This window comes from Chiloscyllium plagiosum, chromosome 14 (genome assembly GCF_004010195.1).
Source record: "Chiloscyllium plagiosum isolate BGI_BamShark_2017 chromosome 14, ASM401019v2, whole genome shotgun sequence".
In the NCBI taxonomy this organism is placed as follows: Eukaryota; Metazoa; Chordata; class Chondrichthyes; order Orectolobiformes; family Hemiscylliidae; genus Chiloscyllium; species Chiloscyllium plagiosum.
The window spans coordinates 30,658,339-30,675,079 of NC_057723.1; the positions used below are offsets into that span (position 1 = coordinate 30,658,339).

At 38.5% G+C, this 16,741-nt stretch overlaps 1 protein-coding gene across 1 annotated transcript; it reads left to right on the forward strand.

The window, feature by feature from the left end:
• Nucleotides 1-298: 298 nt before the first annotated feature.
• Nucleotides 299-13,354, forward strand: txndc15 (thioredoxin domain containing 15). The gene is made up of 5 exons (XM_043703470.1): nt 299-507; nt 4,113-4,627; nt 7,597-7,760; nt 12,091-12,221; nt 12,960-13,354. The coding sequence occupies exons 1-5, from the start codon at nt 438-440 to the stop codon at nt 13,154-13,156; spliced, it is 1,077 nt and encodes a 358-aa protein (XP_043559405.1). The 5' UTR covers nt 299-437; the 3' UTR covers nt 13,157-13,354.
• The last annotated feature ends 3,387 nt before the right edge of the window (nt 13,355-16,741 follow it).

Sequence of the window (16,741 nt, forward strand, 5' to 3'; positions counted from 1 at the left end):
CATGCCGACAATCATTATCTAAATACAATGTGAAAGAAATAATTTGGTGCATGGGCTAATTGTGCTGGCTGTGCTTTGGAAAGGCAGGTTCTGTTGCATTGGATTCACGACTGGCCTGTATCCGGTCGGAAATCCCTTCCCTTTTCACAGTGTTTCCTAGTAACCGGCTGCAATTCACACAAGCTTCAGTTAAAAAAAAACCCGCCTTTGACACGTGATCACAATATCTTATTGTCTATTGGCTGAAATGTCGGGATCGTTGGTGAGGCGCCGCCGCTGGTTGGTTAATCTTACTGTCTCTCACAGGTCGTGCGCAGCAGGTTAGTCTGCAGCACCGCTGAGCTGTCGCGGATGGTGCAGTTGATGTAGGTTAATGTTGGAATGGCGGCCTCCAGCTCGGTCACGTAATATCGTCTTATGTTCGCTGGCAACACAGAATGGGCGGCTTTAGGGCGAGCGCGGTTTTATTCGTCGTCTCGTTGGTTACCACGAGGGTGAGCGCGGACGGTGAGTGATCTGGGTCATCAGTCCCCCTGCGTCGTTGGGTGGCACCGACAGGGCATCGTCTGCATCCCAGAGCCTTGTAAAGAGAGCATTTTATACAGCACCATTGAGGTCCTCTAAACGATGATGGTCAGTGGTGGCACTTATCTGTCAGAGAAATAATAAATCAGAGCACGAGTAGGCCTTTCCGCCATTCACTACAATCATACCCAGTTCCCTCCTGCCTTTACCTTATTCCCTTTGATCCTTTAGCCCAGAGATTTGTATCTTACTGCTTCTTGAAAACGCTCAATGATTTTGCCTCAACTACTTTCTGTCACAGAATTCAAGAGGCTGACCACTGCATGAATAAATTTCTCCTCATCTTAGTCCTAAATGCCCTACCCTGTATTCTTGAGCGGTTACCAGACTGTGGGTTTTCTTCAGAGACATGAGCAATGCCGTGCCATGCTGCATACAGGAAGTTACTAAAGGTGTTGCCTTTTGGATGAAATGTTAAATGCTATCTTGTGTTGGATATGTGTAAAAGATTGCATGTTATTTGAAGAATAGCAGGTTAGTTCTTCCCGCTTGGCCTGGCCAGTAATGCTTTCTTACAGCTGATGCCCAGAAACCCATGAGGCCAGGCATTAGCCTGTAACTGTTTATAAGACCCAATGTGCACAATTCTCCTGCAATATTTTCAGATATAAAATAAAGTTCATTCAGCATGCACTAGTTTTTTTTAAAAATGGTTCTTGAAATGCACCATATAAATAGCAATGTAGCCTATTGGCTGTAAATGGGACACCTTGAGGACGTTAAAGGTATTTTGCTGTTAGAAGTTGCAGTGTAGATCATACCATTAGTGAATCTTAGCTGCTATTGGTATATACACACAATGCACCATTAAAGACCGAACTTTGCCTGTGGAATTCACTATCCCAGAAAGTGGTTGAGGCCAAAACATTGTGGCTTGAAGAAGGAGATAAAGAGATCAAGCAGTATGGAGGTGGGAGTTGATAGGGTTAGCGTATTGAACTTCATAATAAGCCATGATCATAATGAATGGAGGAGTGGGCTGAGGGATTGAATGTCGAGGGTGTGGTGCTGGAAAAGCACAGCAGGTCAGGCAGCATCTGACGAGCAGGAGGCCTCATTCCTGATGAAGGGTTTTTGCCCAAAATGTTGACTCTTCTCAGATGATGCCTGACCTGCTGTGCTTTTCCAGCACTGCACTCTGGACTCTAATCTCCAGCATCTGCAGTCCTCACTTTTGCCTGAGGGATTGAATGGCCTACTTTTTCCTGCTCTTATCTTTCTTTCAATGGAATGTAGGCTGTTTGAACAGAACAGTTATGATGCCTTGAACACAACAGGACATGAAACAGAGTAGAACTACGGAGGCATGAACCTCCTGTTAATACAATGGTATTTGGTCTTATTTTAAATTCTTCTATATTTTTCAGTGGAGCTATGAAAACTGTCCTATCTTATTATTAGTACAGCCATTAACTACCATATCTATTTTTCCTTTTAATGGCTTCATGCTAGATGATTTTACTAACATTCTTGGTTTTACTATCACACTGATTGTAAATGGTATTTCCAAACCTTACCATTACTAACATTTGAGTTAGCATTTATTTCAAGATATTGGAGAGCTGGAAATAAAAATATGCGTACATTTATAAAATGCCTTTCAAGACCAGAGATACTTTTTTACCAGTTGCATGCTGACACATGATGAATAGACTTTATTCTATATGGATAAAATTTAAAAATGAAGGACCAGTTTGTACATTTGCTCGTTGAATTGGTAGATTTGTTCTCAAATGTTTGTCACCATGCTAGGTAACATCAATGAGCCACCACTGAAGTGTTTGTGTTCTGTCCTGCTTGCTATTTATTTGTCTTGGTCTGTTGTGGTGGGTGATATCACTTCCGGTTCTTTTTCTGAGAGGTTGGTAAATGGGGTCCAAATCGATATGATTGTTAATGGAGTTCTGGTTTGAATGCCAGGCCTGTAGGAATTCCGTGTGTGTCTTTCTTTAACCTTTCTGAGGGTAGTTGTATTGTCCTGGTCGAGCAGGTGGCCCTCTTTATCTGTGTGTATGGATACTAGTGATAGTTGGTTATGTCTTTTGGTGGCTAGTTGATGCTCATGTATCTTGGTGTATAGTCTCCTGTTAGTTTATCCAGTGTAATGTTTGTTGCAGTCCTTGCAGGGTATTTTGTATATGATGTTTGTTGTGCTGGTTGTTGATACAGGGTCCTTTTTAAATTCATCAGGAGCTGTTTGTGTGGTGGTAGGTTTGTTGGCTACCATGATGCCTAGGGGCCAGAGTAGTCTGATCATCATCTCCAAGGTGACTTTAATGTATGGCAGGGTGGCTAGAGTTTCTGGGCATGTTGTGTCTTCTTGTTTAGATCTGTTGTGTATGAATCAGTGGACTGCGCTTATTGGGTACCCGTTCTTCCTGTATACGTTGTATAAGTGTTTTTCCCTGGCCTCTTGTAGTTCCTGGGTGCTGCAGCATATTGTGGCTCGCATAATGTCCTGATGCAGCTCCATTTGTGGGCGTCGGGATGATTGCTCCTGGTGTGTGTGTGTGTGGCTTTCATGTAAACGCTGGTCTGCAGCTCTGCATTGGATTTTTGTTCTACTGCGACATTTTGGAAGGACCTTTGATTGTCCATTTGCTGAATTATTGCACATCCACTTCTAAGATGGGAAGTCTGCTGCTAGCATTTTTTTTTACATTGTTAATATGGTGTCTGAGCACTGGGCAGAGAGACTCAGACTCTTGCTAGTAGCTATATTTTCACAGTTGCTTTTATATGTATTTTAGTATAAATATAAAGAACATTTGTGAAATACATTGCGAGTGAACCTTTTGTTCTAGTAAACTCAATTATTCTATGATAATTATACATCTAGAGCCAGATAACTCTGGCTGTATAAATGTAGTCATATTTGCATATTGAATAATAAGTAGATGCTTGTACAAAATTAAGTATCTTGGGGGAAAGAAATGATGACACAGGCACTGTAATGTCTTTTGGCTTGAAGCAGCACAGCTGTGCTAAAATCGTCGGACAGGTCTTATTGAACTTTTACATATTTTTTATGAGGAGAGCTTGAATAAACTTGGTTTGTTTTCACTTGAACATCGGAGACTGAGGGACAACTTCATAGAAGTTTACAAAATTATGAGAGGAATGGATTTTTTTTCTCATGGTCGGAATGTCAGTTACTATCAGACATAGTTTTAAGGTAAAATGGAGCAAGTTTAAATAAGAGGCAAGTCAATTTTTATTACATAGACGATGATAACAGTTTGAAAAATGCTGCCAGAGGACGTGGTAGAAGCAGATACAATAGCAACTTTTAAGAGGCACCTTAACAGATACATGAGCAGACAGGGAATAGTGTGATTCAGACTGTGTAAAGGCAGTTTAGTTTAGAAAGGTACCATGTGTCAGTGTAGGCTTTTGGTCCAAAGGGCCTTTCCTGTGCTGTATTGTTCTTTGTACTTATGCATAGTTGGAACTATTAAAGTTTTGGCATCTTGAATTTATGTAGTCAACCAATTTTAATTAAATAAATTTTTGTTTTGATTTTGCAGCTGAACTTCAAAGAAATGGTGATTCTTCAAAACACGTCCCTGGGGAAGAGAGTAATGAATTGGAAATTACGATCAGTGATGTTGAACTCAAAGGAAGGGATGAGCAAACTAATAGAAAAATGCAGTTTCCAACAGCAGAAATTGCTGATGCTGTTCTAGGAACTGGGATTCCTTCCAATCAAGAAGCAATATTGTCTTTTGTTCAGAATATTAAAAATGAGCGCTCTGTTTTTGAAGTCAAAGATAAGCATTGCACTGACGTGAATGGAGAAAATGTAGAATGCAGTGATTCAGATGAGGTATTTCCCTCCCTTACATATCTCCCATCTGGTAGTCAAGAGGGAGAACTGCTTACAAAGAGAGAAACTGGCATTCTTGAATCTGTGCAAGTTGAGAATCGAGCAGTAGAAGAAGGAAATGCAACTGAAACAACCAGACCACCGAAAGTTAACTGTGAAGAAAGAAATACAACTGGATTAGAGAACCTTGTTGTCCAAATTCTTAATAGCTCACAAGTAAGTTGAATTTACAATTTGTGTGTTTTGGAGAATTTGCTGGTAGCTCTTTAACAAGGCCTTGCATTACCATTGACATGATCACTTTTTTGGCTAACAATATGTAGGCTTTGAAGTTTTCATTTTTTTAAAAAATTCTCTAGATTCCTGATTCTTCAAGGACAAAAATCCTTTTTCTACAATGCTGTCAATGCTTTTATATCCACTTGATATTTCTCTCTTTCCAGATTAGATTAGATTACTTAAAGTGTGGAAACAGGCCCTTTGGCCCAACAAGTCCACACCGACACTCAGAACAGCAACCCACCCAGACCCATTCCCCTACATTTACCCCTTACCTAACACTACGGGCAATTTATCATAACCAACTCACCTAACCGGCACATCTTTGGACTGTGGGAGGAAACCGGAGCACCCGGAGGAAACCTACGCTGCTGTTCTAGGAACTGTAATTCCTTCCAATCAAGAAGCAATATTGTCTTTTGTTCAGAATATTAAAAATGAGCGCTCTGTTTTTGAAGTCAAAGATAAGCATTGCATTGATGTGAATGGAGAAAATGTAGAATGCAGTGATTCAGATGAGGTATTTCCCTCCTTTACATTTCTCCCATCTGGTAGTCAAGAGGGAGAACTTGCCGCCTCTTTGGAAACATCTGGCTCCTAGTTAGCTGTTTACTGCAGTATAAATGAGATTAGAAGTCACAGGCATATGTTCCACTCTGCAACAGCTTGGAACTGTTTTTCTTTATAATGGAAATGATATTGGAAGAAGAATTCACAGGCAAAATTATATGCAAAAAACAATTTTAGTTGTTGTAATATAGTGAGGCAATACTAGACGTTAGTTTGTACGTACTTAAGCACATGGTGAATATGCTTTTCCATCCATCAAAAGAAGCCACAAACACATTTGTGAGATAGGAGGTAAACTGTTTTGGTTTTATTTCATAGATTTTGGAAATTTCTTTATAAAGATTCTGTATAATTTCAGAAATTATAATCCAAAATTCCATTCTTTGTGATGGACTAACTGATTGGGAATTGTAGTTACTAGGTTATGTGATTGATAGTAAAACAGGACTTGAAAGATACTTCGGTTTATTGGCTCAGTAACTTTGAAGTTTTAATGCTGATAGAAATAAAAGACCAGATTTGTGTTTCCGATTCTGACAACCCCTCTAGCTTTAAATGCTCCAGATTTGCAGCTTTTATATGAGTTCTTGCTTGAATATTTGAACTGCTTCCCACTGGTTAATTAGTGGAAGCTGGAGCTGTGCATTGAGCAGTAAAAGACTTCTCTGTACTATTAATTAATCATGAGGAATCAATCTACAAAATATTTCTGATAGTTACTTGCATGGAATTGCTCCTGAAATTTAAGTGGGAAGTATTTTTTTGAAAGTAAAAAGCAATAGAGTATTGGGTGGTTGTTATATTTATGTGCAACAAACACTGTGCATGTTTTGACATTTGTAATAGCCTGTTAAAGTTTATGGTCACTCCATGTAGTCAGGGACAGGTGCAGACTGAATGCCAAGTGTTTTCTCCAAAGGATTAGAAGATTACACAAATGCTTTCAACCAATGCTACCAAATTCTCTGGCTATCTTCTGCTCAAAAGCTTTCTGTGGGGACTAGGGGAATCTGAATAGCAGATATCAGTTTAAAAGAGAAATTCATGAATGTATTTGAGTTTTAAGCACTTAAGTAACTGGGCTTTGCCATTGTACAAAATTGTCAGGTGCTGTACCAGCATCTTGAAAAGTATATACATTGAGCCTAAGTTTGCTTGGGTTATTAAATTCAGTTTTTCTTTTTAAAGAGTACTTACTTCCGACAGGAATCTTTAAAATTAGCTGGTAACTAGTAGTTCAAATTATGAATAAAAAAGCTTGTTTTGTTATAAGTGTAAGAAGTTTTATAGTATGAATAGAACTGTTAACTTAGTAAAAGTATTGATTGATATAACACCTCAGACTGGAAGGTCCAACATACTCTAGTCGCCTGTTGCTAAAAGATATGCATCAATGGTGTTGTGTAAGGACAGTTTCTGAGCTCTGCTGTGTTGTTATCATGAAGAATAGTGCAAACTCTTTTCCATCTGTTTGCTTTAAGAACAACTATTCGAGCTACATGTGGAACTGCATGCAAATAGAGAAATTAATATAATTCAAGATGGAAAAGATTGCGGCAAAGTCTTGAATTGCCCCAGTCATTTTACAAAATCAAAACCTGTTTATGCTATGACTTGCAGTGATGGGAAATGTGTGCACCATCTATGGATTTCATAGTCAAGTGCATAACTGAGATTGGCTATAATGTCATTCATCAAGAGTGGAGAAATCAGCAAATAAATGTATAGCATACCTTTTTTCTTTCTGTTGATGCTTCTCGATGAGACAAGACACTTATTTTACCCTTTTGGTAAAACAATATGCCATTACCAAAATATTACTGAAACGTTTACATTCTTCCACTTTAAAAGATGTAAAGATGAGAGAAAAAAGGTGGGTAAAGAGTATGGTATAGCCAGAGCAGAAACACATTGCTGGAGAAACTCAGCAGGTCAGACAGCATCTATTCTGATGAAGGATCACTGGACCCAAAACATTGACTCTGCTTTGTCTCTGCAGATGCTGCCAGGCCTCTTGCATTTCTCCAGCAATTTCTAGTTTTTGATTCAGATTCCCAGAAGCTGCAGTTTTTGGTTTTATTTTGTCCTATTTAGGGGATAATGGGATAAATGAAGGATTTTGCTTGCAACTACACAGTAGGTTTAAAAATATGCCATGCAATTCTATTGCTTAGCTCATTGTCACACAAAATTAATGCATTTCTTTTTTGGTGCAGACCCTCAAGATGAAGGTATAATAGTTGCTCAATAGAATATGCTTTGATTTATTCTGTTTTTTTTCTTGGACTTTAAACAGAATTAAGTAATACTGCTAAGAATACAACATGTATTCACAGGACCTGATGGATTTCCTGAATGCCAATGGCACTGATTGCTCTGTAGTTCTCTTCTACACACCATGGTGCCGGTTCTCTGCAGACCTTGGTCCACATTTCAATGCACTGCCGAGGGCTTTCCCATCACTACAGTTTCTGGCTTTGGATGCATCACAGCACAGCAGGTACTTGGAGCAACATATATCTCTTGTTAACTGAAAGAATGTTACAATATAGCTTAAATGGTCTTGCATTTGAAACGTAAGCTATCTGACAAGCTAGAAGCCAATAAGAGTTCACAATTATGCACAGATCCTGAAATTATCAAAGGGACTAAACATTTTGGAAAAATAGTCCTACAACTCTGTTATTTCAGTAATTAAATGGGAAGGAATGGATGAATAAATTTTTTTTTGTAACAATTAGGCAATTTAATGACTGTTGTCTTAGGTGAGGCATCAAGTAGAATGCGAGCATCTTCCCAAAGGGTGGAGGGGAAATTGTATCCGAGAATCAGTGTCTTGCACTTTCTTACTGAGTTGCATGCACTATCGGTAAGACCTTAAGAACAGGTTTCTTGGCTCCTTGGCAGGGTTGAAGATGTGGCCAAGGAAGAAAATATAAATCCAAGGGTTTAATATCCACATCTTCTGGATGTGGTGAAGAAGCTTGGGTACCCTGATAGTCTTTTGAGCAAAGTCCTTGAATGTTCCTAATAGAGATATTCATTGTGGCAGGCTTGGAAGACATGCTGAAAAATGTGTGGTCCAACATGTTCCTCTGAATACAGGCTGCAAAGGTGGAAGAAATGTTCAGCAGTCTTGTGTCATTGAAATAATCAATTATCAGTTCATATTGTGTCCCCATGTTAAGGGCTTATGCCCGAAACGTCGATTCTCCTGTTCCCTGGATGCTGCCTGACCTGCTGATCTTTTCCAGCAACACATTTTCAGCTCTGATCTCCAGCATCTGCAGACCTCACTTTCTCTCTAAACAAAGTCATACCCAAGCATCCACCAGGATCCGCTTGTCAAGTCCTGTGGGAATAGAGCTGTGAACCAGGGAGTTCTTAGTCGACCATCTACTGACAAGTAACTGATGCATGGAGGTCATTTGTCCCAGCACAGGTGTCTGTTCTGTCTTTTTGGGCAGCAGCATCCGAGACTAAGCAGTCTTCCTTCAGGATGCTTTTCTATTCCTACCAAATGGAGAGGAAGCTAGAAAGCCTGAAAATAGTCTGTCACTTCTTACTGGCTGGGAAAGCACTATCTTTGTAATCAACAAAAGGAAAACTTTAATATTCCGAACTGCAACATTTGGAATGTATACAAGCAGTCATCTTCCAGAGAACTCCTAATTCTTAAGGGACCATCACTCAAAAATCAAGTACTTTTTTCCTTAAGCATATTTTCAAGAGACGGTGTTGCTTTAAACCTTTGTGGAGAAATCTCTGACATGGTCTTTGTTACCAGACAAATGTGATAAAATGTTAAGCAACAATAGGAAATCTTCATTGTATTCATTTAATCTGACCAAAGCACTTGACTTAGTAAATCATGAGGGTCTGTTAATTGTGCTCCAAACACTTGGATGTCCAAGAAACTTAATCACAATCTTGAATGTGCTTCATAATATGTCTGGAACTGTTTTGATTTCATTTGATTGATTACTGTCATGGGTACTGAGCTACAATGAATAATGTTGTCTTCCATTGTCTTATCAAGCTGATTGTGCGACACAAATGCATAAGGGTAATGTTAAGTAGATACTGTTAATCTAGTCCCAAGTCAAGCAGGGCTGTGATATCCCCTTATTATTTATAACGTACCCAACAATAGCTATTCACCTCATTAATGATCAAGTGCACTGTGGTGTCTGTATTAAAATTGCCCAATTGGAAAACTCTTAAAAAATCAATTGCTTCCTGACCACCATAGATATACATGATCTACAGCTTATGGATGACTGCAGTATATTTTAGGGCGTTATACCAGACCTGCAAGTCATCTCTCTATCTCTTTAATTCTGCAATTAAGAAATAAAGGCAAAGTAGTGTGAATTCTGGAAATCTAAAACAAGCACAGAACACTGGAGAAACTCAGCAGGTCTGGCACAATCTCTGGAGAAAAAGAAATAGTTAACATTTCAAGTCTGGTATGGCTCTTTTTTTATCGTAATATTTTTGAAAAGCAGAGGAAGAGCGAGAGAGCAGTTAGTATAGAGGCCCAATGTAAAAGACAAAAGGATTGTTAAGTAGAAGAAAAAATGTAAAGAGAGTGTAAATTAATATGTGAAAGGGAGAGAATGAGTCTTTGCTACTAAATGCACAGTAAACAAGACACAAAAACAACACAGCAGGAGTGTGGGATGGGGCAAAGAGACTGTATAGAAAATGGAGGGCAGACATAAAGTGGTCAATTTCTGAAGTTTTTGAATTCAATGCCAAGACATCGAGCCTGTAGAGTGCCCAAGTGGAAAGTATGATGTTGTTCCTCAAGCTTGTTGTGCTTTGTTGGAATATTTCAGGCCCAGGACAGAAAAGTTTGGATGAGAACAAGGAGGTTTATTGAAATGGCAAGCAACTGGGAGGTTGGGGTCAGTCCTACAACAGAATTGAGGTGTTGCATAGAATAGTTACTCAGTCTGCATTTCATCTTGCCATTGTACATTGGAACACCGAGACTGCTTAACTCCTCTACAGCAGTAAGACCTGGACTGTATCAGTGATGTGAGAGCAGTGCAGAAATTTCACCAACAATGCCTCTACATTCAGTGGGAGGATTGTTGAATGAGCACAAATGTTTTTCTTGAAATCAGCTCCATAAACATTTGTCAAAAGACCTGCAAAATCAACTTTACAGAGCTGGACATGGTTCAGATGGCTGTGAAGTGTTACTCTTGCCAGGTCCTTTTTCTCACTTCTCAAATGGTATGCATTTCAGGGGACAGAGCAAATGTTTCCAAGACAGTCTTTCAATAATTCAAAATGGCAACAACTTGTCCAACAAATTCTATCATGCTATGAATGTTCATCCCAAGGGATTTTTCACAACTGCACTACCTATTATTCCATCATAAAGCAATCTAAATGGACAAGCATATGGACGTACATGGAATAGTGTAGGTTAGATGGGCTTCAGATTGGTATGACAGGTCAGTGCAACATCGAGGACCGAAGGGTCTGTACTGCGCTGTAATGTTCTAAGTTGAGTCATACTTTGACTCATAATATCTTAATAATCAGGCATACCAGTGGAAGAGAAGGAGAAGTTAAATAAACACAAAAAAATCCTTTGGAGTTCACCACCTCCAGGAACATCCATCCCAGATGCCGAAAGATTTGAGAATTGGCTAGTTCAGCCACGTGAAAACTCGATGAAATTTGTGATCCTGTTTGGATGCTATCCTTTAATTGAGAATGAGCTGATGAGTACAACAAATATGCAAGAAGTTCAAATGACCTTTGAACTAAAGTAAAAGTTGCAAATTTACAATTTATCTATTAACTTTGAAACTTGTCTACATAATTGCTTCAATTTCTATGTATTCTTTTGTGCTTTTCCATATAACTCGTAGCATGGCTTCCATTGCTGAGCTTTGTCAACTGAATAACGCTTATTGAGCTTCCATCAGTACAATTGCTAATGTATTTATTGGTGTGTTACTGAACAGTGGAATGCATACTTCCTAGCATGCAGGATTTGATTTGTGACAGCCAACAAAAAAAAGTTTTACTTGTGAACTATATAAGATTGCCTCATTAAACCCTTGAGATTTGCTTGTTTTTATACCAGAATATTTTGAGATTGTACCTGGTGCTAGGGCATATGGAAAGGAATAACACTAAAAAATAAATTGCTTATTTCTTAATATGCACCATGGAAAGCATCCAGACGATCTTTGGAATTTTAAGCTCACATCGAATGTTGCAACAGTGTGGGGTTCATAACCAATTTAATATGACTCCTATGTGCTCATGCATACTTTTCTTTAAAAGTTTTGATTTTCTTTTAATAGTCCTCATCTTCCTGAGGATTACAAGTATTTTTGAGAAACAAAGCTCTACATGTTTACAAATATGCTTAAGTGGTGTTTTCTTGGGGTGTTGTTATAAACAGCAATATAGCACCAACTTTTTATCGCCTTCTGAAGTCCCACTGCAGCTAGAACACTCAACCATCAACAAGTATAACCCAAATTAAATGTTATGAAGTAATGTACAAAATGTTGAGCCTATTTACTTATCTGAATATGCCCCGATTTCTATTTTTGTCTCCATTATTGACATTTAAAATCTTTTATCTCATCTATAAATAGAATACTTATATTTAGCCTTCTTTTTCATCACTAATGAAAATATATTTCTAAATTGGAGCATTGGGATTGGACAATTTGCAGATGTGACCTTTTTGAAAGTAGAGTTTCTAGTGTTGTACCTTTCAAAAAAACCATGAATTGCTATTTGCTTGATACTAACCTGTCATTGGATTAATTATTTATTTCTATTACATTAAGTCTTTCCACCAGGTTTGGTACAGTAGCTGTTCCGAACATCCTCCTGTTCCAAGGTGTAAAGCCAATGGCCAGGTTTAATCATACAGATAGAACACTTTCAACGTTGAGAGCATTCATTTTTAATCAAACTGGTTAGTAATTTCACCATTGTAAATTATATTTGAGTATTCACTAATGTTTGTAAAACTTGGAGCTATTTCACTCAATGAATGCATTTTAAAAGTTTGGCTCAAGTTTAGTCTCCTTGAAAAGGTAGCATCCGTTAATTTTTTTTATCTACAAGTTAGAAGGAATAAGACTTACCTGACTTTCTGATTTAACGTCATGTTCATGTCACCTGGATCCAAGTTTGTACCAATTTTACAGGATTCGTGCTTTGCTGATTCTGCTACACACGCACGTGCAAACATGTGCCGCCCCACCCACTTTTAATAATGTGTGTCTATCTGCCTTTTGTCCTCCCTCTTCCTCTTTCAGTTGTTGAACTAACAAAAACTTCAACAGGCCGTTAAATATTGTTAACGAGAGTACAAGTAGAAAACTGATTTTTGTTTGCTCTTTATCTTCCCTACATGATTTTTTTTCTACTCCAGTTAATTCACATGGCACGGACTACCATTACGAATTTAATGGTTTGAAGACTCCCCTTGTACTTCAGCACTCTACAGTACTTCCTTTTAAATCAATACACTGCCTCTTTAAATTTGTTAACATGCAGATAATGTATGTATTTTTGGAATAAATAGGGCAGAAAACAGCAATAATTAAGTTTTATAAAATCAATAGGTATTTTTATATTTTGTTCAAATGTAATCTGCCTAACATACTTTTTTCATTGCAACTGATTTAAACAATCTGATGTTTTGCAGGCATAGAAGCAAATGATACTGTTGAAGTGATAGAACAAGATCTAAGTGGACCACTTCCCAGTGTTGCAGTGAGGGGCATTGACTGGCTGCTTGTCTTCTCTGTGGTGTTCGTCTGTGGTTTTTTAATTTATGGTACAATGCAGTCAGATAGTATCAAGTGGTTAATAACAGGACAAGAGCATGAACATCAAGATTGAACTCTCTCTGATGTTGATCATTACCCAACACAGTGAGCAGCTTCACAAGAACATGAATTACACTGGTAATACTTAAATGTGTCAGCTTTGTAATTAACAAAATTCCTCTTCCACAGAATTTGAATTGTGTAAATAAATATTCAAAAGTTAAGACTGGTTTATCAGTTATGAATAAATATGTCTTTCACAAACTTGGAATTTTGATGTTGAATTGTATTTTCTCAACATGCATTTAAAAGATTTGCTTATATGCACCGGGTACTTTGAAACTGAAGTTAAAAATCAGACAACACCAGGTTATAGTCTAACAAGTCTATTTGGAACTACAAGCTTTCAGAGCGATGTTCTTTCGTCAGGTAGCTAGTGGAGTCAGATCATAGGACACAGAATTTATAGCAAAAGGTCGTCATGTCATACACTGATGTGATCTGTTGAACCAACCTAGATTGCTGTTCAGTCTTTCATCTTTTTGAATGGGTTGCAGGTTTTGATTCATTCATATGTAAATCCCAAACTTCTTTCAGTTCACATTCCTGAGATAACAATGTTTTGTAGAAGAAAATAGGTGACATCTCAGCTCAGACAATGCTTTAAAGGTGTGAGGGTAGAGTCTATGTATTCCAATCTTGAATTTATAAAATGCCACATGGATTATATATATAAAAAAAATTGACTGCCTACAGATTTTGAACAAAATAGGATGTATCTGCAAGTACAATTTTTTTCACCCCATAGACCTATATGTGTGTGTACGTGAGAGAGAGAGAGAGTGTGTGTGTCTGTGTGTGTGTGTGTGTGTGTGTGTGTGTGTGTGTGTCAGGGACATTTGGCCTCAGATCTTCAGGTGGCCATCCTTCAGGGCGGACTGCAGAATATGCAACAATGCAGAGTGACCAAGTAGAGGCTGATAGCCAAGTTCAGTACCCATGAGGATGGCCTCAACTGGGACCTTGGATTCATGTCACACTACAGCTGACCCCACTACAGTATACTCACACACACCACACTACAGATTAGATATTCTCAGACTCTCACAGATCCTCTGACATACACAAGCTCTCGGGCACATACCCCACACTCTGATGCATGTGCAGAATTTCTCTCTCTCTCTACATATGGTAGACAGGCGTGGTTAAGAAGTCATTTTGCATGCTTGCCTCCATTGCTCCATTGAGCATTGGACTTGAGGTTGTACAGGATTTACTCTTCTGGAGTACTGTGTGTAGTTCCGGGTTTCCGTGTTGCAGGAAGGATATTATTAAGTTGGAGAGGGTTCAGAAAATATTTATCTGAGATGTTTCTGAGAATGGAGGGTTTGAGTTATAAAAATATGCTGAGACATTTTCATTGGAGTATAGGAGGTCGAGGGGTAACCTTAAAAAATCCTAAGGGGTGTAGATAAGGTGAACAGCAAAAGTCTTTTCCCTAAGGTGGGGAAGTTCAAAACTGTGGGACATATTTTAAAGGTGAGAGGAGACAGATTTAAAAAGGACATGAGGGACAACATTTTTTACACAAAGTGGTTAGTGTGTGGAATGAACTGCTAGAGGAAGTGGTGGGTGCTGGTACAGTTACAATACTTAAAAGACATTTGGATAAGAACATGAATAGGAAAGGTTTGGAGGGATATGGGCCAAATGCGGGCTGATGGGACTAATTTAGCTTGGGAACATGGTTGACGTGTTCCAGTTGAACCAAAGGAGCTGTCTCCATGCTGTAAGGTATCCAAGTGAGAAAGAAGAATTCTAGAATGGAGATAATTGTGGTTAACCATGGAAATTAAGGATAGAATCCAATTGAGGAGAAAAAATACTACAAATCTTGCCTTGTTGCATGACAGAGTATTAGGAAAGTTTTAAGAACTGGCAAAAATGACCAAAAATAAGAGTTTGACAATAAAGTTTGAAGGTAAACTTGTATATAATATCAAGATGGATAGCAAGAGCTCCTTTAAATATAGGAAGAGTGAACATAGGTCTCTTAGAAAATGAAGGTGGAGAATCATTGTGAGGAATTAGGAAATGGCAAAGAAGTTGAATAAACTACATAGGCCATTATGATGAAAGACACAGCATTCTAAAAGTGCTAAATAATCAATGGCGGTGATGCATAGAGCAAACAAATACAATAACTATCACTAGAGGGAAGGCAATGAGCTAGTGATATTATTGCTAGACTATGAATCCAGAAACTCAGTAGCTGGTGGAATTTGAATTCAATAAAAGAAATCTGAAATTAAGAATGTACTGATTACCATGAAACTAAAATTTTTGATTGTCAGAAAGTCTAGATAGGCGAGGCCTGCAATATCTTAAGTTTACAGTCAGGGGTGACTTAATAGACACAAAAGATCCTAAGGGGACTTTACCAAGTGAATGTTGAAAGAATGTTCGCTCTTGTATGAGGATCTAGAATCTGGTCGTAGTTTAAAAATAAGGGGGTGCCCACTTAACAGAAAAGAGAAAACTTTTTTTCCCTGATAGTTGTGAGGTTTTAGAATTCTCTTCTGCAAGCAGTAGATGCAGAATCTTTAAATATTTTTAAGGTCAAAGTAGATAGATTACCAAAGGCATGCAGGAATGTAGAGTTGAGGTTAAAATTGGATCAGCCATGATCTTATTGAATGGCTGAGCAGGCTTCGAGGGCTGAGTGGCCTAGTTTATTTGTTTACATGTATGTTCACATTTTCCCACATTGTCTCATCAGAGATTATTTTGCCAACTTTTGTATCTGTCTATAACCATCTCCAGACGTTATGCAGAGCTGAATATTATTAAAATGGAGAAAGAAGGATTTGGGACTCCTTGTGCATAAATGGAATATTAACCGTTATTTTAAAGGGAATGCTGTATTAAAATGGAAGTTAAAAATCACACAATACCAGGTTATAGTTCAACAGGTTTATCTGGAAGCACTAGCTTTTGAAGCGCTGCTCCATCAGGTGGTTGTGGAGTATACCCCATGACCAATCGATGTAGGAGCAGTGCTCCGAAAGCTAGTGATTACAAATAAACCCATGGAACTACAACCTGGTGTTGTGTGATTTTTAACTTTGTACACCCCAGTCCAACACCAGCACCTCAAAATCATAAAAAATGGAAGGATTGCTAAAACTATATAAGGAACTCGTCAGACTACATCTTGAATACTGTGAACGATTTTGGTGCTGTTATTTAAGGAAAAATATAATGGCATTGCAGGCAGTATAGAGAATGTTCACCAGGTTGATTCTGGGTGGGGAGTGTGGTTGAGGGGGGGCCGATGGTGGGGATGAGGGGTGGTAGGGACAGTCTGGTGCAGTTCCGCTGCAGTAAGCAGAAGCAGTCCTTTCACCATGTGGAATCCAAAACTAGAGGAGCATAGGTTTAGGGAAAGAATTAAAAGGGACCCAAGAAGCAACGTTTTCACACAGAGGGTGCTGTATGTATGGAATAAGCTGCCAAAGGAATTGGTGGAGGTTGGTACAATTACAACATGTAAAAGGCATCTGGATGGGTATATGAATAAGAAGGTTTTATAGGGATATGGGCCAGTTGCTGGCAAATGGGACTAGATTAGATTAGGATATCTGGTCAGCATGGACGA